The 20,858-nt window shown below is 36.9% G+C and overlaps 1 protein-coding gene across 2 annotated transcripts in view; it reads right to left on the minus strand.

The window, feature by feature from the left end:
- The window catches only part of PTPRR (protein tyrosine phosphatase receptor type R), a 269,697-nt gene that overhangs the window by 36,168 nt on the left and 212,671 nt on the right, over positions 1-20,858 (minus strand). For both annotated transcript variants that reach the window (XM_043447554.1, XM_043447553.1), the window contains exons 7-10: positions 17,999-18,185; positions 15,028-15,112; positions 6,675-6,754; positions 6,108-6,245 (exon numbers count right to left, since the gene is read on the minus strand). In XM_043447554.1, the coding sequence (XP_043303489.1) occupies positions 6,108-6,245; positions 6,675-6,754; positions 15,028-15,112; positions 17,999-18,185 (490 nt within the window). The remainder of the gene's footprint in view (positions 1-6,107; positions 6,246-6,674; positions 6,755-15,027; positions 15,113-17,998; positions 18,186-20,858) is intronic.

Consider the following 20,858-nt stretch of genomic DNA (forward strand, 5'->3'; position numbering starts at 1 on the left):
GGGCTATTTGGACAAAGAAATGTAATTAAAATAATCTTATCCATAATTTTATCAGTTAGAGAAAGGAAGAGAATGAAATTGGGGAATACTTAAAATACGATTTCTTTATTTTGCTTTTTGAGGTTAAACCGCTTGCAAAGTGCTGAATAGGTCAAAGGGCAAAATAGGGTTTTTAAGTATTTAAGTCACATAGCTGAACTCAGATGAAAGATGTAAATATTAAGACAGATTATGGCAGTGTTAAGTACTCGAGAGAAGTATTTTGTTAGGCCAGATCGCCAAGTAATGCCCTCACTTCATGAAAGATAATTCGGTGTCTTACTCCTCCTTGAAGGCAACCGTGGGTACTTTGTCTTTTAATGTCTTGCATCCTTATTTATGGGCTTCCCAGGTGGCTCAGATGGTAAAGTATCTGCCTGCAATGTGGGAGACCTGGATTTGATCCCTGGGTTGGGAAGATCCCCTGGAGAAGGGCATGGCAACCCACTCCAGTATTCCTGCCTGGTGAATCCCATGGACAGAGGAGCCTGGTGGACTACAGTTCATGGGATCACAATGAGTCAGACACGACTGAGCAACAAACACTTTACTTTACATCCTTATTTAGCCCATTTATTATGTTGGAGCATGATGAGTACATGAGCTTTGGAATCAAATAAACCTGGACTAAAATTGGGACTCCATCACTTACTAACTTTGAGACTATAGGCAAATGATTCAACCTCTGACCTTCATTTCTCATCCATAACATAGGTATAGTAAATCTTGCTTTGTAGAGATAGAGTGAAAATATACTGAATTAACATATGAACTGTGCTTACTATATACATTCAACAAATGGCAGTCGGTGGAAAATATCTTCCACCATACACATAATATGACCAACATTCATAGCCACTTCTTTCCTAGAGGAAAGTCTGAGCTAGTTGGAGGACTTTGGAAACATAGAAATGCTGTTTATACTGATCTAACTCTAGCTTTTCAGGTTTTAGCTGCTGTGTCTTCTCTAGTTTAGCAATAGTTCATGTTAAAAGTTTGAACACTGTGTTTTCAATGTTTTATTTCTTTCAAGAGGAATTCCTTCCTTGAGATTTACCTAAATGAAGAAATCAAACTTACCAGCAACAAAAATTGCTTCTCCTTTCTCACGATAGATGAGAACTGATTTGTCAGCTTTATTTTAAAATTTTTTGTCTATTCTTATTTAATAAAGTAACTATGAGAACATTGTGATTATTGAATAAGAGTTGGCAATTCTTCTTTTTTTCTTTTATTTATTTATTAGAAAGTAGGAAGGTTCATGAAAATACAAAGCCTGGGAATTTCTAAAGATAACTCCACCCTCACATATTTTTTGAGGAAATGATTTTTGTCTATTTCGAACAATGATGCTTAACACAATTGAAAGTTGGCACATTTTTGGTAAACAGCATCTTCCTGGCAGTGTGAAGTCTACTGCCTATTTCTTTTGAGCCAGACTTTTCAGTATCATTTTGATTTGTAAAACATCAAAGTTTCTTTCACAGTATTCTTTGTACATCTTTAGAGAATCTGGATGGAAAGGAATTTTCATTTTAATTTAATGAGCAATCAATAATAACAGAAGTCAAAATCTTTATTGCAATATTTGGAATATGCCTGGCCACAGGAAAATACATGTAGCAAATTACACACAGAAGTGTAACATAATGTATTAATATTTACTTTGATATTTCCAGAAGATACATCTCAGACATTTAAAAAGGCAGGAGGCTAAAAATGGTAAGAAAAAATAATACCTCTTCAATTTCTGAATTATGCAGCCAAAGTGAAAAATAAAAACCTCAGTCATCCTTTATGTGGCCATTATTTTTTCAAAAATTCTGGCTTTCAACAGATCTACTTGACTCTCCTCTGGAGGACAAGAACTCTGAGCATGGTACCAACAGGTCTGCGTGCTAAGTTGCTTCCATTGTGTCTGACTCTTTGTGACCCCATGGACTGTATCCCACTAGGCTCCTCTGTCCATGGGATTCTCCAGGCAAGAATACTGGAGTGGGTTGCTATTTCCTTCTCCAAGGGATCTTCTTGACCCAGGGAATCTTCCTGACCCAGAAATCCAACCCTGTCTATCTTCCGCATTGGCAGGTGGGTTCTTTACCAATGGTGCCACCTGGGAAAGGCACAGGTTAGCTTCAGGTTTAATGCACTTGAAAAGGAAAGAACAAGATGGGGTCTATTTCTTTGCACATTCACATTCAGAATGGAGATGTCTGAGCACTGTCAGTTAACCAACTCATTGTCACTTTGAAATACACATTTATCTCAGTTCATTATCACATTTATGCAGCAGTTCTCTTAGAATGACGAACTTTGATCTTGGGGACAGAAGGGAAGAATATAACTGTCGTTAGGGCTTTGGCATATTCGCCAATTATTCATATTATCTCTGTTGGCCTTTAAAATATGTCACATCCTACTTAACTTCTAGGGAATTCTTACTCACTAACCAATAATCTTGGCTTCTTCTGTCCTGTCCTGATGAAACCTGACTAAGAACAAGTTAAAGCACCATTGGCATATCTCTGTCTTTTTGTCTAAGGAAACAAATATATCATAACATTTGAGGAATGAAATGCTCAGGACAACAAAAATTATCTTTCACAGTTACTAAACCTATTCTCCAATCCTTGTGGGATATATGTTTTGCCAAGTATTAATCCTTAATAAATATGCAACAAATAATGTTTTCAGTGGAAAGAAAACTTGTTTCAAAACATTTACATCCTTATATTTATGTAATCACATAAATCACAGTGCTTTTTCTATGTCAATTTTGCATGATTTTATTTTTAATAAAATAAATAGAATTAATAAAGGTATGCATGTTCTTTGAGAAAACACATCATGACAATCTATTCAGAAAATGGCAATTCCAACCAAAGTGGGCAGGAGTAGTTCAGTCTATTCAGATCGAGGAAGCATTGCTAAATATTGTGTGAGTTCTAAGGTGTCTGTGATTTCCTCTCATTCCTTTGTGGGTATTATTCTGCTGATTTTTGGCTTCTGCTGTTACTGTTGAGAAGCCAATTGTTAGTCATTCTGGTTGTTAAAACAATCTCTGCAGTGTTTTTCAATTCCACAGATGTGTCTAGTTGTAGATTTATTTTATTTATCCAGTCTAGGATTTACTGTGACAGATCAAGTCTTTTACCAATTTTGGAAAATACCTAGCCAAATATTACTTCTTTTTTTATATTCTCCCTTTTCTTCTAAAATATCCATTGGACATATATTGGACATCTAAATGCTGTCCTTTGAAACTCTATTTCACATTTTTGGTCATATTGATCTTCTAGGTAACTTCCTTAGCTCTGCTTTTTAATCCAGTAATTATTTATTCAACTGTGTCCAGCTTGCCAATCAACTTTTCTCATGAAGTTTTTTCACTTTAATGTCTGTATAATATTTATTTCTAGGCCACTTTGGTTTGTTTTTAAATCTTCCTAGTCTTTTTTGATAGTAAATTGTTCTTTTGTCAAGTTTTTAAATTTTATATTTTGTATGTTTAATTATAAAAAAGCCTGTATTTATAGTTTCTATTGTTTCAATTTCTCATAGGTCTATTTCTACTATTTGTTGTTTCTGCTTTTTACTTATGTTGGTTATTTACATGTGTGTCTCAGAAGTTTGACTTCTGAGTTTATATTTGCTGGGCTTTTTCCTTTGAAATTCTGTGTAGTGTTTGCTGTGCAGATAGCTGAAGATTTTGTTTTTGTAAAGTGCCATACCAATGCAGCATTAATTTTAATTTTTTAATTAAATGAATATAAACTAGTTTATAAATGAGTTATATACATTAAAAATTACTATTTTTATTAATTACTTACCACTTGGTGCTTCCTGATTTTTGAATTCTGAATACTCAAGAGTATCTTCCTACTGATCCCATGAGAAGGCCAGACTTTGATAGATTAATTTCCTGTTATAATCCTATTTTGGTAGGCAGGTTTATTTTTGTGGTTCACCCTTTCACTGAAGGTATAGTCCTTGCAGGTGCTCACTTCATGGAAGGTCTCAGTTCTAAGTCCTGGCTCCTGCAAGCCCAAGGCTTTGTCTCCAGTTCTTGTATTATCATGAAAACACAAGTAACCTGTAATTCTCTGGTTTTATGCATTTTATTCAGTTTTTGACTACTAGAATTTACTTTCTCCTCCAAGCTCTGCTATGCATGCTATCTCATATTTCACTCAGTATGACTGGTTTTTCAGATTATCTAACTTGCTGTATTATATAAGTTCTATGTATATATACATGAGTATAAATACACAGAGAATATACCTTTAAAACTTGAAGAATTTTTTTCCTGCCATGAAGATAAATTGTCATAGATATTAAACAACTATGCAGGACTTGTCAGTGGCTTATTATGTTGACAAATTAATATTGGGGGAAATAGCTAAGACTATTAGGGATTATTTTATTATGCCACTTTAGGCTGTCATATAAGATTCATAGAAATGCATTTATTTAGTAAGCATATAGCTAATGTAGTATATAACTTCATCTACTGGCCAAAAATATACTTTCTTCCCCCCAGGATAAATTTCAGAAAAAGATTATTTGCCTATTGTGGCAAAAATGGAAGAAAACAACAAAACTTGAAAAGAACTTTAAGTTGCTGTTTGTGGACCCGAGTTTTCTGCATTAGCAGCATGGTTATACTATGGTCGGTGGTTGCAACTCACCAAAGGAGTAAAAGAGAAATTTCCATTTTCTTAAATTCTTATTGTCAGGGTGAGATGTGGGCTTAGTAATTTTGATCAGAAAACAAACACAAATGCTGGCTAAAATCAGACTGTAAATTATCTCAATAGGATGTCATGAAATGTAGGCAGTGCCTAGGATAGCACTCTTTGGGAATTACACAGTTTTATTTTTATGATGCAAAATACAGAAAGCATATTCTATAAGCTAGATCCTTAGAAAAGTTTACTAGTTTGGAGTGGGATCTAATTTTGTCTCTTTCTTGGATTTTGTTTTATGAAAATATTGAGAAAGTCGTTTGGTTTGGTTAACTTCAAATCTTTCTCCAAATTTCACTTTCTCAGTGAGATGTATCCCCCAGCCCCTGTATAATACTGCAGCTTACTCTTCTACTGCTCCCTACGGCTCAGACACCCAGTCCCCTTATCCCACTCTACTCTTTTTTCCTACAGCATTTATCCCATCTAATATGCTATATTCTTATGAAATTCTGCTTCTTCCTTTTTGTCTGTCTCCCCCTCACTAGAAAGTTAAAATCTACCAAGGGCAGGAATCTTTGTGTTTGTTTACTAATAAACTGCCAGCAACTAAAATAGTATCTGGGGCTTTCCTGGTGGCTAAGTGGTAAAGAACTCACCTGCCAAATGTAGGAGATGTGGATTTAATCCCTGGTCCAGGGAGATCCCCCATGCTGTGAAGCAACAAAGCCCACGTACCACAACTACTGAGTCTGCGCTCTTGAGCCCACAAGTTGCAGCTACTGAAGCCTGAGGACCCTAGAGCCCGCGCTCCACCGCAAGAGAAGCCAGCGCATTGTGTGTGTGCGTGTTAGTAGCTCAGTCGTGTCCAACTCTGCGATCCTGTGGATTGTAGCCCGCCAGGCTCCTCTGTCCATGGTGAGAAGCCCGCAAACCGCAACTAGAGAGTAACCCCTGCTCTCCACAACCAGAGAAAAGCTTGTGCAGCAGTGAAGACCCAGCATAGCCATAAATAAATACATAAGTAAATAAAACAGTATCTGTCACTTAGAGGTGCTCAAAAATTGCTCATGATGTAAATGAACAATTTTTTATTTCCCTGTTATAAATCAGAGTGGTGATTCAGGGCCCCTCATTTCCTTACACAGATATATGGATACAAATGTGAATGGTGTATGCCAAGCACATTGATTTCACTGAAAGAAGGCTATCATTTATAGGACACCAATTACCATTTTTTGGGAGCATAAGCTGAGCTGACCTAGCCTTTCAATGTCTTGATATCTTAAATTTGTTAGGAAGTATATGGTAATTTTCCTTAAACGATCTCTGTTCTAGAGCAACAGAAAAAATACAATGTTCTGCACTTGGGAAAGGTCATACCTCATTTTTTTCCTTGAGTTTTGTGATCATAACAATCACGGGACTGTCCTCCTGCCAAACCATCTGCCAGAAATCATTCACGGTGTTGATCATGGGGCCCTGTGTGGCGATGAACGCTTTCTCTTTGCCACTGTAGCCCTAGTTTGGGAAAAAAAGAAAAAAAGTTGACTTTGAAGTCCATGCCTTGCACTGAAAGTTTAGCTGAAAGATCTTCAAAACAAAACAACTCTGCAGGTCCAAAAGCTACACAGACTTTCAAGGCTTCACTGATTCTAGCACCACCATTCTTGTGGTTGTTCTCTCAACAAGTCAAGCATAGCACACGGTACTGAGGGTTGTGAAGCTTAGTCCTCCCCAGAGCACCTCAGAGGGAGCACTGTGGCCCCAGATACACAGGAAAGGAAGACCTACCAACATTGATTATGACCAAGCGAGCAAAACAAAACTTGCTAGTAACCAAGTTAAATCAAAATTAATCTATTCTGAGGGGTGAAAAAAAAAAACCCAACAATTCCAGATAGTAAATCGACATGCTTATCAGAAAGAAATTTAGGTTTATTTACTTACCCTAATATAATTAGCATTGATGTAAGTGCTCAATGAATCAGTTACATTTTTTGGTCTTAAACATACTCTACTGAGGGGATCTAATGAAGAAAACAAGAAAGAATAGGTTAACCAGATTTACTCTTTTAAGTTTCTTAGAATGTCAGTGGGGCTTCTCTGGTGGCTCAGATGGTAAAGAATCTGCCTGCAATGCAGGAGACCTAGGTTCCACCCCTGGGTCAGGAAGATCTCCTGGAGAAGGGAAGGGCAATCCACTCCAGTATTCTTGCCTGGATAATCCCATAGACAGAGGAGCCTGGCAGGGTACAGTCCATAGGGCTACAAAGAGTCAGACATGACTGAGCATGCATGTATCTATCATCATTTTTCCGTGTGTACATAGAGTACATACTCTAGTCACAAGGGCCAAGGGCAATCTCCCAACTACTCCACATTCTTGCAGATTCTATATTTTTGTGTATATTGTTTCCCTGCTGTCTCTGCATGGGCAAGTCGTCCTCATTCTTCAGGGCTCAGTTCAAGAGATACTTCCTTCCTTGTCTTCCTGGCAGAATTAGGCATTCCCTTCTTTGCTCAGGCTGCTTGAATTTTATTTTAGTATTTAAAATCTTGTATTTTAAGTGCTTGGATTCTTGCTTGCCCTCAATGGATTACTATGAGCCCCTTGAGAACAAAGGCTGTCTTTAATTAACTTTTATATCTTTCGTGATTTCTACTTGATATGTGGCTCAGAGTGGGTTTAATATCAGAATTAATTTCAATTAGAAAGAGTTAAAAGAAGGCTTTTCTTCTAGGTTTGTCTCTTTTATAGCAAAGGGGACGAGAAAACTATTTCTTTTCAGTATCCACTGATTATTAAGTTTCCACAAACGGCCTAAACCACTCACACTTGAAAAGAAGCCCACTTCCTTCAGTTTTTATAATGCCTATGATGTGTATGATTTACTGGGAACTCAACCCCAAAATTGCTTAGAAGCAGGTTCCTTGTCAAGCTAAACTAAATTTATGTTGAAAACTGGTAATTTATAGTATTTCCAAATATTTAGAGATTTTGAAATACTTAAAAAAAAACAATGCAATATACAATACAATATAATATATGATGGAGTAGGAGAAAATGAAAATGAATTGAAGCCTTTTTAAAGATACTTTAGTCTAATAAAAAGCCAAATAATAAAAAACAGAATTTTGTCATTATTGCCATCATGTATTACTGTTTTCATCTTTACTGTTATCATTTTATTCATGCAGTGCATGAATTCAATGTTACATTGGACACTGATCACATTTGCTTCTCTCTCCTGCTCTTCTCTTTTTATTTGCTTTGCTTTCTTCCTTTCATTCTTTCTTCTCTTCCCTTCTTCCTTACATCCTTTTCCTTCCTCCATCCTTCGCTCTCTTCTTTCCTTCTTGTGTCTTTTTTCCTCTCTACAAAGTATTACACACACATAGGTCTGGTGTACAGAATACATGAAAGTCTGCCCTCTTCTCGATCTCTTTAAAATACCTCTGACAATCTTAAATCTTCTGTTTAATAGACAAAATGATACCTGGATCTTGATATTTTGATCAGAATCATATCAGATTTTGTCAAAGGTTATACTGGGCTGACGCAGTGCACATGAATTTGAGCAAACTCGAGGAGACAGATGACGGAGGAGCCTGGTGTGCTGCAGTCCTTGGGGCTGCAAAGAGTTGGACGTGACAGCAACTGAACACCACATACTGGTCTGAAGATTTCCTCTTCAGGAAGAAACGTGTTTAAGGTTTGAAGTCAGAGAGGAAGCTATTAGATAAGGAAAAAGCCTATCACTGCTAGTGATGGACAAAGGCAGAGATGAGAGGAATAGGATAGTTCTCAGAGATGAATTCAGGAGAAGAGGGAAATGGAAGGAAGGGCAGGGACTGGTCACACCTTCAAGGTGATTGGGGATCATCTTCAAATTTTTTGTGGAAGACAGAGAAGAATCTAGGCCTGCTTTGTCCAATATGGTAGCCACTAGCCACGTGTAGGTAAATTTAAGTTAATTAAAACAATGCAACATTTAATTTGCTATTATTTTCTCCCAATCTGAGGGCTGTCTTTTCACCTTACTTATAGTTTCCTTTGTAGTGCAAAAGCTTTTAAGTTTCATTAGGTCCCATTTGTTTAGTTTTGCTTTTATTTCCAATATTCTGGGAGGTGGGTCATAGAGGATCTTGCTGTGATTTATGTCGGAGAGTGTTTTGCCTATGTTCTCCTCTAGGAGTTTTATAGTTTCTGGTCTTACATTTAGATCTTTAATCCATTTTGAGTTTATTTTTGTGTATGGATTAATCTCAAAAATATACAAGCAACTCCTGCAGCTCAATTCCAGAAAAATAAATGACCCAATCAAAAAATGGGCCAAAGAACTAAACAGACATTTCTCCAAAGAAGACATACAGATGGCTAACAAACACATGAAAAGATGCTCAACATCACTCATTATAGAGAAATGCAAATCAAAACCACAATGAGGTACCATTACACGCCAGTCAGGATGGCTGCTATCCAAAAGTCTACAAGCAATAAATGCTGGAGAGGGTGTGGAGAAAAGGGAACCCTCTTACACTGTTGGTGGGAATGCAAACTAGTACAGCCGCTATGGAAAACAGTGTGGAGATTTCTTAAAAAACTGGAAATAGAACTGCCATATGACCCAGCAATCCCACTTCTGGGCATACACACTGAGGAAACCAGATCTGAAAGAGACACGTGCACCCCAATGTTCATCGCAGCACTGTTTATAATAGCCAGGACATGGAAGCAACCTAGATGCCCATCAGCAGATGAATGGATAAGGAAGCTGTGGTACATATACACCATGGAATATTACTCAGCCATTAAAAAGAATTCATTTGAATCAGTTCCTAATGAGATGGATGAAGCTGGAGCCCATTATACAGAGTGAAGTAAGCCAGAAAGATAAAGAACATTACAGCATACTAACACATATATATGGAATTTAGAAAGATGGTAACGATAACCCTATATGCAAAACAGAAAAAGAGACACAGAAATACAGAACAGACTTTTGAACTCTGTGGGAGAAGGTGAGGGTGGGATATTTCAAAAGAACAGCATGTATACTATCTATGGTGAAACAGATCACCAGCCCAGGTGGGATGCATGAGACAAGTGCTCCGGCCTGGTGCACTGGGAAGACCCAGAGGAGTCGGGTGGAGAGGGAGGTGGGAGGGGGGATCGGGATGGGGAATACGTGTAAATCTATGGCTGATTCATATCAATGTATGACAAACCCACTGGAAAAAAAAAATAATAATAATTAAAACAAACAAACAAACAAAAAAAACCACAAAACAACATTTAAAAGTCAGCTCCTTGGGACTTCCCTGGTGCTTCAGTGGCTAAGACTCCAAGCTCCCAGTGCAGGCCGCCCAGGTTCTATCCTTGATCAAGGAACTAGATCCCATATCCTGCAACTAAAGAGCTCACATGTCACAACCCAAGGTCCCACGTGCCACAACTAAGACACAGCACAGTCAAATAAAATAAATAAATATTAAAAAAAAATAAAAATAAGCTGCTTTCTTAAAAAAAAAGTCAGTTCCGTGGGTGCACTCACTTTACATCAAGTGCTTATTGCCACATGCAGCTAATGACTATCTCATGGGAGATACGGGCTTCCCAGGTGGCGCTAGGGGTAAAGAACCCACCTGCCAATGCAGGAGACCTAAGAGACACAGATTCGATCCCTGGGTCAGGAAGATCCCCTGGAGAAGGAAATGGCAACCCACTGCAGTATTCTTGCCTGGAGAATCCCATGGACCGAGGAGCCTGGCAGGCTACAGTCCATGGGGCCACAGAAGAGTCAGAAGACTGAAGTGACCGAGCACTCAGCACACACGGGAGAGATAGAACATTTCCCTCATTGTACAGAGCTTCTGTGGACAGCGGTGATTTTGCCAGTGCAGTGATGGTTATTATGGAAAACAGGGCTCTTCAGTACTCTGTTTCTGAAACTGTAAATGTTCCCATAGTTAGTGCTCTTAATATCTGGAATTGTTTCTGGGATTAATGATGAATTCACTAGGAAGATAAAGAAAGGAGAAACTAACATTCGCTGAGGGTTTACTATTTCTTGGAACTTTCCAAGCCATTTTTCACATATGATTATGTAATTCTTTCAACAGCCTTATAGGGTAGTATGACTACTACTATTTTTAAGGGCAAAGAAAGGCTGGCACAGAAAGATGAAGTAGCCTGCCATAAATTGTAAATATTTTCGCCAGGATAGGAAATCAAGTCTAACTTCAATATTGTGCCTGAGTCATACATACAACTTGTTGCCTTAATGAGTGGTTCATTGATTTGCATATCTACTCTGTTCTAGGAACATAATATAATAAAACAGAAAACATAATGTAAGTAGGAAACATTACTAGACTTTACACTTTTAAATAAAAAGTGATGACCAGAGTAACTAAGATTTTAAAATTTGATTTATATTGTTTTATAGTTGTATAAACAAACTGAATGGAAGAAATATACATAAAAATTCTTTGTTGTACAAATAATTTCACACTGATACCAGTTTTTTTCCCATTGCTCTTGCGTTTGAGACATAAAGATATTCTCATCACAATATTTGTTTATGTTGTAAAATAATTTGATATAAATTTGACATAAGCACTTTAATCTGCCAGTTAAGAATGATCAGAGCCAGGCTGACATTGTAGATAGAAAAAAAAAAAAGCTACAATTTAATTAGTTCTTGGCATCCATATTTCTGCTGCAAAACATCCTCCAAATTACACAGTCTCACTAATATGCACAAGCCAGAAGCTTTTAAATTTAAGGGTTTATTCTAGGTTAAAAAATAAAAACAATTTATAATATTTAAAATCTTATTCATTTAAAAATTATTTTATGTAATATTTCAAACTTATCCCATCATACAGTCTAAAATAAACCATAAACAGCAGATTTTCATATTCATTCCCATCTTTTCTGATGATTTTCCAACCAGTGATGTGATGTGTCCATGCTATATTTACTAGATTATATCTTGCATGACAGGGGGTTGGGTGGGGTATTCAGGCTACAGACATTTTCAACAGAAAATCCGTCATTTGCAACATCATTTGTCAGCACAGGTGCCCTGGTTCAAGTGACCCACCCAGTTCTGGGAATGGAAAAGCTGACACAGAACGATGAAGCAGTTGTCTGATAGCATCTGGGCAGGAAACAGAGAAGGCTGAACTTTAAAACAGTCCTAATAATTTCCAAATCCTTCTGAGATTAGGTGGTTAAGTATAATAATTGCAATGCATGTTTATGCCCTACTTACTTGTGTTTGGTAAATTTGAGATGAAAAAGCCTGAGAGAGAGAAATACCAGATGTAACACACAGCACTTTCATTCCCTTCAGCCAATTATTATTACAAAGTATCTTTCAACAATGACTGTATCTTAGGTAAACAGGTTTAACTATAAAGATCAGTTAAAAATATGTTACTGTGAAGTAACTATTACAATGTGCTTCCAACTCCAGGAGAAGGGGAAGCGCATGAACACTATTAATAGTAATTCTTGCTCTATTAGCATAAATATGGAGAATTTGGAGGTTTATGAATGAAATAATAAACTGAATTATGGAAACTCTACTATTTCAGTGTTAATACATTGAAACAAACCTTTGTGGCTCCATCTTTCCAGAGTTATTGCCCTGAGATGTTTATGGGTTTTGTCATGATCCCAACCACATCTGTTTGTTCAGTGATTGACAATATTGCTTCCTCTCCAAAGTATTTTTGCCTTTCTAGGCAGAATTGATTACTCCATCCTCCTACACCACTTGGGCAACATTTCTATTCTGGCTGTTATTGTTGTTTAGTTGCTAAGTCATGTCCTCTGCAACCCCATGGACCCTTACATTGGACATAATTACTCATTACATGTATCTTCTCTGGTCCATGACCTCTTTGATATTATATGATCTTCCTTATTCTTTCCTGGTTCCTGGCATTTAGCTCACTGCTTGACATCGATAAGTTTCACAGTTAAATTTGATTTTAAAATAGTCTAAGCAGTGTTTCTCAAAGTGTGGTCCTGGTATCACTTACATCAGAATCACCTGTTTGCTAGAAGTACAGATTCTTGGGCCCAACAGAACCCACTTAATCAGAATCCTCAGGGTGGAGCACAAGATGCCACATTTCTCACAAGGACTCGGGTGATTGCTACGCATAATGAAGTCTTTCCGTAAAAGCATTTTTTGGAGACATAATTCATATACCATACAATTCACTTATGTGAGGTGTACCATCACAGAGTTTATTTTTATTTGTTTAATTCACAGAGTTGTACAACCATCAGTGATGAAAGGCATGTGGGCAGATGTGTTTGGGTTTGAATCTTGCTTCTTTAATATCTATAAATCTCAGTTTTCCTCCTCTGTAACAAAGGAACAGTAATATCTTTCTGAGTTATGAGAGTAACACTGAGCACTTTATCACGTGCAAAGCCCTGGGCTTTACAACAGCCGTGTGACGGGGATACTACTACTTCTATCTCGCAGGTGAAGTTAAGGAATTTACCCAAAGCCATAGAGTAAGCATTCCAGCTGGATATGAACCCCAACACTTTGGCTCTGTAGGCAGCCCTATAGACTCTTTTCTGTAAGGATGTGAGATAAATATTTCTAGCAAGGGCAACATTTTCATTATCCCCCAAACAAACTCCATACCCTTTTCTTTTCTTTTCTCATGCCTTCCAACACTTCTGTCACTACAGATTTGCCTAACTGGACACTTCATATGAATGGCCTCATGCAATATGAGGTTGTGATGGCTTCTTTCACTTAGCATAATGTGTTCAGGGTTCATCCATATCATAGCATGCATCAGGACCTCATTACTTTTTATTGCTGAATAATACTATATTATGTGAACATACAGCATTTTATTTATCCATTCATTAGGTGATGAATATTTTGGTTGATTCTACCCTTTGAGCTATTATGAGTAATACTGTTACAAACATTTGTGTACAGCTTTTGTGTGGACACATGTTTTTATTTTTCTTACATATATACCTAGGAGTAAAATATCTGAATTATATAGTAACTTTAGGTTTTACCTTTTGAGGAATTACCAGATTGTTCTTCAGTAGCTGTACCATATTATATCCCTACCATCGAAGTATGAAGTTTCCAATTTCTCTACATCCTTGCCAACACTTTCTACTGTCTTTCTTTTAAATTATGATCATGTGGATATGAAGTGGTATCTCACTGTGGTTTTGATTTCCCTGATGCCTAATGGTGTCAGGCATCTTTTCATATGTTTGTTGGCTATTTGTATATCTTTTATGGAGAAATGTCTATTCAAGTCCTTTGCTCATTTCAAAATTGAGGTATTTGTCTTTATATAATTGAGTTATAAGAGAGTTCTTTATATATTATAGATACAAATCCTTTATTAGGTGTATAATTTATAAATTTTTCTCCCGGTTTGTGTCAGTGTCATCTTTTTAGTTTTTTATGGGTTGGGAAGAGCCCCTGGAGAAGGAAATGGCAACCCACTCCAGTATTTTTGCCTGGAAAATCCCATGGATGGAAGAGCCTGGTGGGCTACAGTCCACGGGGTTGCAAATAGTCATACATGACTGAGCGACTTCACTCAATTAGAAGCACAAAACTTTTAAATTTTGATCAAGTTCAATTTTTTTTTTCTTTTGTTGCTTATACTTTTGGTGTCATATCTAAGAAACTATTGATGAATTCAAGGTCATGAGGATTTACATCTGTTTTATGTGAAAAGTTTTATAATTTTGGTTCTTACATTTAGAATATCCATTTTGATCTTATTTTGAATTAATTTTTGTATGTTGTGTGAGGCGTTATTTTATTTTTTGCATGTGGCTATCCAGTTTCTCAGCATCATTTATTGAAAAGATCATTCTTTTCCGCCGAATTATTTGACACCCTTAGTGAAAATTAATTGACCATAACGTGTGCTACAGTAAAGTTTAGAACCATGGGTCTACTGGAATTGTGAGCAGACCATTGGAACAAGAGTAATACAAGATAAAATTATTAACCTTTGCCCACTCTAATGGTTATTAGTTTTTTTCTTCTTCTGGCCGCACCACTTGCAGGATCTTAGTTCCCCGACCAGGGATTGAACCTGGCCTTAGCATGAAAGCACTGACTCCTAACCACTCCACCACCAGGGAATTCCACTTTAATGATTATTAGTCTTGAGCTGTGTTTGCAATTCCAAATTTGGTGTGTATATGGAAGTTGTGAGGATGGGAAATGTTGAGGGAGGGGTACGACACACAAACTAGTTAATTCAAGAAACTTACTTGGCAAAATGGTCTTATAGCGATTTTTGGTTCCATGACGTGGAATGTCAATTTCTTTGGGATCCACAAAGTTCATTGGTATTTCCTGCAAAAATAAGTGATATCAAATACTGTATCTAATGCTGCCACAAAGAAAATCTTCATGGGGGGCCATCTGATCCAGAGCTCTATTGGACTTCAAAGTCATTTATGAAACAACAAACTACCACCTCTGGTTTGCCAACACCCTTCCTTTCCCAAACACATCAGCTGCACCCTGACAAGCTGACTCTAAGAAATGGCTTTGTGTGTTAGATAGTATTATTTGATATGTAGTTTTTAAAGAGACATAGAAACGTTTGGTTAGGTTTTAAGAATCCTGTTCTGACATAATTGCTGGGAATTTATAAACAGGTGGCTGAAAATTTTTTTTTAAAGTGTATTTAGATTTCTTCCAATCTTTGTGTAGATTCAATACTAATTTTTTTTATTATGACAGATTCTGTTTTAACATTAATTGTGACTCTTTTAGGATTATGAAAAACTTCCCCTCAAATGGTAAATATAAAGGGCATTTTTGTTGATTTAAGTAATAATGATATGATGCATTTTTGTATTAAGGAATAGTTTTTAATTTTACTGTTCCATTTCTGGTTGTAAATTCAATATTTGTAGTGAAAGGCATTTATACACTGTCTTCTAGCAATTAATAAGAATACAAATATATTTATTAAGTCAGAATATATGTCAAATGATGGAGGAGGGAACATTTAGAGCAGGAATCACTCTACATGTTAGACCTAAAAGGTGAGCATCTGATGCTGACTGGAACAAAGGAAACAATAAGCCAAAGTTTTCAAAAGGTTCTAAACAAATATTTAAGGAGTTGATTATACAAAATGGTATGTTCTCTAACTTAAAATTCTGCAAAGGATTGCTTAGATAAATGTGAATTAAAATACCTTTTATCCCTGGATCACATAAAATAATATTTTTGTTACCTACACTTTCTCCAAAAGAAAATAAAACTTGACAGCCTAGTATTCATTGAAATGAAAGAACTTATCTACAAATTTATTTAAATTGTCCTTGTTTTCAGGCAATCTGAAAATTCAAGAAAAGCCTGACTATACTAAGAACTTAAGACTTGGTCCATAGAGAGGAGAAGCTTACTTTAAAAACATCATTTCTGAAACTTGCATTATTTTAGACATTTATAATTTATTCCTGTTCTTTGCTCCAACTAAATATTAAAAGTTAATATTTTCAAGTTACCAAAGTAAACAAAATTGTTGACTGTTCAATAGAAACCACATTTTCATGCTTAGTAATTTCAAACAGGTTAGCCTGTTTTGGCAAAGTCGTGATTAGCTTTATTCCTCCCATTCTTTCTTGTTTTCTGACACACACTGACAATTTATCATCTTCCAGCATTCTCTCTCTCTATTCATTGTTGGCCTCATCTTCCTTTTCAAGGAAGTAGTCTATGTTAAAGGCTTACCTCACTGAACTATCTGTAGTTCAAGAAACATACCTTTGACCACTTACATGATCACTGATTGGTTTGTTTATCCCCCCAGGTTTCATTTTTTTTTCATACATAAAGAGATGACATGCTACAAAGTCTAATTTTTAAAACTACATGCTTGGTATTTTACTTTATAGTAAAATACTTAATAGTTGATGAAAGTAATAGATCAAACCTACAAAGTCTAATTTTTAAAACTACATGCTTGGTATTTTACTTTATAGTAAAATACTTAATAGTTGATGAAAGTAATAGATCAAACCTATGGCTGGCTCATGAAAGGGTGGTTGCAAACACCTGACTTACCCTAGAGTGTTAAATTTATCATACCCAATGGATATGCTTAAAATGTACAACTGCTTTAAGATGCAAGTGGTTCTAGAAAATGGATATTCCCCTTGGGAAACAGTTGGACCTAAGAAGGTCTAATGTGTCTCCATGCTCTCGGGATAAAATGTGTTTTATGCATTAAGTTATCACCAGCAACAACGATGGGTCATTATCATTTTTAGCTGAATGAAACTCACCATTATTTTTAGCTTCCTTTTGTGTTTCTTATTTCATTAAAAGAAACTATGTGCACCCTGTTGCTAAGTCTAAAAATGGAGATGTCTTTCCTAACCTCCCTTTTTCTTGACTGACTTAGCTCATTAAGGCCACGTCTTGTAGACTCCTATAGACCCTTCCAATTTTCACTGTTACTTCTTTAGTTTTGACTAATCACAGCTTCATAGGATAATCTCTAGAGTCTCCAAAATACCTCTTTCCAATGCAGACTCTACTGCCGATAGTAATTTTTAAAAACTTTTTATTTTATATTGGAGTATAGCCTATTAACAATGTTGTGATAGTTTCCAGTGGACAGAAAAGGGACTCAGCCATACATGCGATGTATCCGATCTCCCCTAAGCTCCCTCTCATCCGGGCTGTCACATAACATTGAGTAGAGTTCCCTGTGCTATGCAGTGGGTCCTTGTTGCTTCTCCATTTAAAATATAGCAGTGTGTACCTCTCGATCCCAAACTCCCTAACTGGATAGTAACCTTTCTAAACACAAGATAAATCCAAACCCTTAGTAACATATTAAGCCTTACATTTGTTTTATATCTGAGGCTCAATTTTTGTTACTTCCCACCTTAATTTTAATGCTCCTGTCAAATTGAACAATTTAATTTCCCAAATAGTGACAAGCAAGCCTGCTCTGTAATCCTGGAATGGTCAGCTCATTCTTGCCACTTCTTTGCCTGGCCAGCTTCTATACCCTCTGCCTTAATTTAGGTATCATCCTGGTTTGAACACTCACCAATAGTTGATGAGATGCAGGGTGGACCTGAAATCTTTGCACTTAACCTTTAGAACTGTAATCATTTTACTATGAGCTGACAGTGTCATTTTGGAATGTGCCTCTAGTGGCTAGAATATCAAAATGCCTCCTGAAGAGTGAATAACAAACAGCAAGCTTACCATGAATTCACTTTGGAGTAAATGTGAACTTGCCACGACATCCCTCAGCTGCGACCTTGTGAGAATTCGGCTGGCTGACTGCAGGTACTCCATGGCCACCTTCTCCCGTGGGGTTGGTATGGCCACAAAGGGTTCAACATTGCCCAAGCTACTCATGTCCAATGTAAGAGATACGTTGGACCCTCGCCTATATTGGAGGAAAATGCTATTAGGTTTAAACACTGTATGGATTGTTTTCAGCAGATCAGTTTGTCTTCCTGTATATGCACATAATTCAGCGAGAACTATTATAGAAATAAGGACCTTCTTTTAGGGTACCATAATTGATGATAGCAATTACTGTAGTTTCTCTACAGCAAACTGACAGTTTTGTTGTTGGAGAAACCACTCTGAACTGAGAAAATGAACTATAGTTTATTAAGGGATATGGCTGCTATGGAAATAATAAGATGGCTAATAAATGAATAAGATGGCTAATAAGTGAAAAGTTCAGGAAAAGTAAACAGCATTTGAATTGAGGAATAAGATGTAACACAAACCTACTTTATCTGTATGTCTGAAAGTCCAGTATAAAAATTCTGTATCCACCCTAGCTAATATTTTTGACATCAATATATTATACTTATGATTTTACTAAACACAGGAAGCTCAGAGGAGAAAAACAATCTATTTATTTTAGTTCAAATGATTGCCACTGAAATAGAATTTAAAAGTTCAAAATGTATTTTTTTTATAGTTTCTGGTAAATTCTTAAAAGATAACTTTTTCATCCTGTATACATATGTATATATTTTGTCCTGTATATGTATTATGCATATATGTATGTACTTGCATGTGTATGTATTTAATTCTGTGATAAACTTACAACAAGAAGACCACAGACCGTTATACTAAATTACAATTGAAACTTTCTCTGTGATTTCCCTCTTGTTGGGAGGCAAGGTGTGGTTCTTCCAACATATAAAGGCTCCCTGTGTCCTGAACAGAAGGTGTGAGTGCCTCTTACTAATAACATTAGGTGTATGGAATCAAGGAGTAACTATCAAATAGCATGTGTTGAGGGTCAAATAGCACATTAAAGTGCTGCACTCAATATGCCAGCAAATTTGGAAAACTCAACAGTGGCCACAGGACTGGGAAAGGTCAGTTTTCTTTCCAATCCTAAAGAAAGGCAATGCCAAAGAATGTTCAAACTACTGCACAATTGCACTCATCTCAGACGCTGGCAAAGTAATGCTCAAAATTCTCTAAGCCAGGCTTCAATAGTATGTGAACTGAGAACTTCAAGCTGGACTTAGAAAAAGCAGAGGGACCAGAGTTCAAATTGCCAACATCTGTTGGAACATAGGAAAAGCAAGAAAATTCCAGAAAAACATATATTTCTGCTTTATTGACTATGCCAAAGCCTTTGACTGTGTGGATCACAACAAACCGTGGAAAATTCTTAAAGAGATGCGAATACTAGACCACCTTACCTGCCTCCTGAGAAATCTGTATGCAGGTCAAGAAGTAACAGTTATCTGTTTCACCCTAGATAATATACATGTTTCGATGCTGTTCTCTTGAAACATCCCACCCTTGCCTTCTCCCACAGAGTCCAAAATTCTGTTCTGTACACCTGTGTCTCTTTTTCTGTTTTACATATAGGGTTGTCATTACCATCTTTCTAAATTCCATATATATGCGTTAGTATACTATATTGGTCTTTATCTTTCTGGCTTACTTCACCCAGGCTGGATGCATGAGACAAATGCTCGGGCCTGGTGCACTGGGAAGACCCAGAGGGATCGGGTGGAGAGGGAGGTGGGAGGGGGGATCGGGATGGGGAATACATGTAAATCCATGGCTGATTCATGTCAATGTATGACAAAAACCACTAAAATATTGTAAAGTAATTAGCCTCCAACTAATAAAAATAAATGGAAAAAAAAAAAGTAACAGTTAGAACCAGACACGGAACAATGGACTGGTTCCAAATTGAGAAAGGAGTTATACTGTCAAGGTTGTATATTGTCACCCTGCTTATTTAACTTATATGTAGACTACATCATGCGAAATGCTGGGCTGGATGAAGCAAAGGCTGGAATCAAGATTGCTGGGAGAAATATCAATAACCTCAGATATGCTGATGACACCACCCTTATGGCAGAAAGTGAAGAGGAACTAAAGAGCCTCTTGATGAAAGTGAAAGAGGAGAGTGAAAAAGCTGGCTTAAAACTCAATATTCAAAAAAATGAAGATTATGGCATCTGGTACCATCATTTCATGGCAAATAGGTGGGGAAACAATGGAAACAGTGTCAGACTTTATTTTTGGGGGCTCCAAAATCACTGCAGATGGTGGCTGCAGTCATAAAATTAAAAGACACTTGCTCTTTGGAATAAAAGCTATGACCAACCTAGACAGCACGTTAAAAAGCAAAGACATTACTTTCCTGACAAATGTCCGCCTAGTCCAAGCTATGGTTTTTCCAGTAGTCATGTATGGATGTGAGAGTTGGACTATAAAGAAAGCTGAGCACTGAAGAATTGATGCTTTTGAACAGTAGTGTTGGAGATGACTCTTGAGAGTCCCTTGCACTGCAAGGAGATCAAACCAGTCAATCCTAAAGGAAATTAATCCTGAATATTTACTGGAAGGACTGATGCTGAAGCTGAAGCTCCAATACTTTGGCCTCCTGATGTGAAGAACTGACTCTTTGGAAAAGACCCTGATGCTGGGAAAGATTGAGGCAGGAGGAGAAGGGAACGACAGAGGATGAGATGGTTGGACGGCATCACCAACTTGATGGACATGAGTATGAGCAAGCTCTGGGGATTGGTGATGGCCAGGGAAGGCTTGCATGCTGCAGACCACAGGA

This window comes from Cervus canadensis, chromosome 25, assembly GCF_019320065.1.
Source record: "Cervus canadensis isolate Bull #8, Minnesota chromosome 25, ASM1932006v1, whole genome shotgun sequence".
Lineage (NCBI taxonomy): Eukaryota > Metazoa > Chordata > Mammalia > Artiodactyla > Cervidae > Cervus > Cervus canadensis.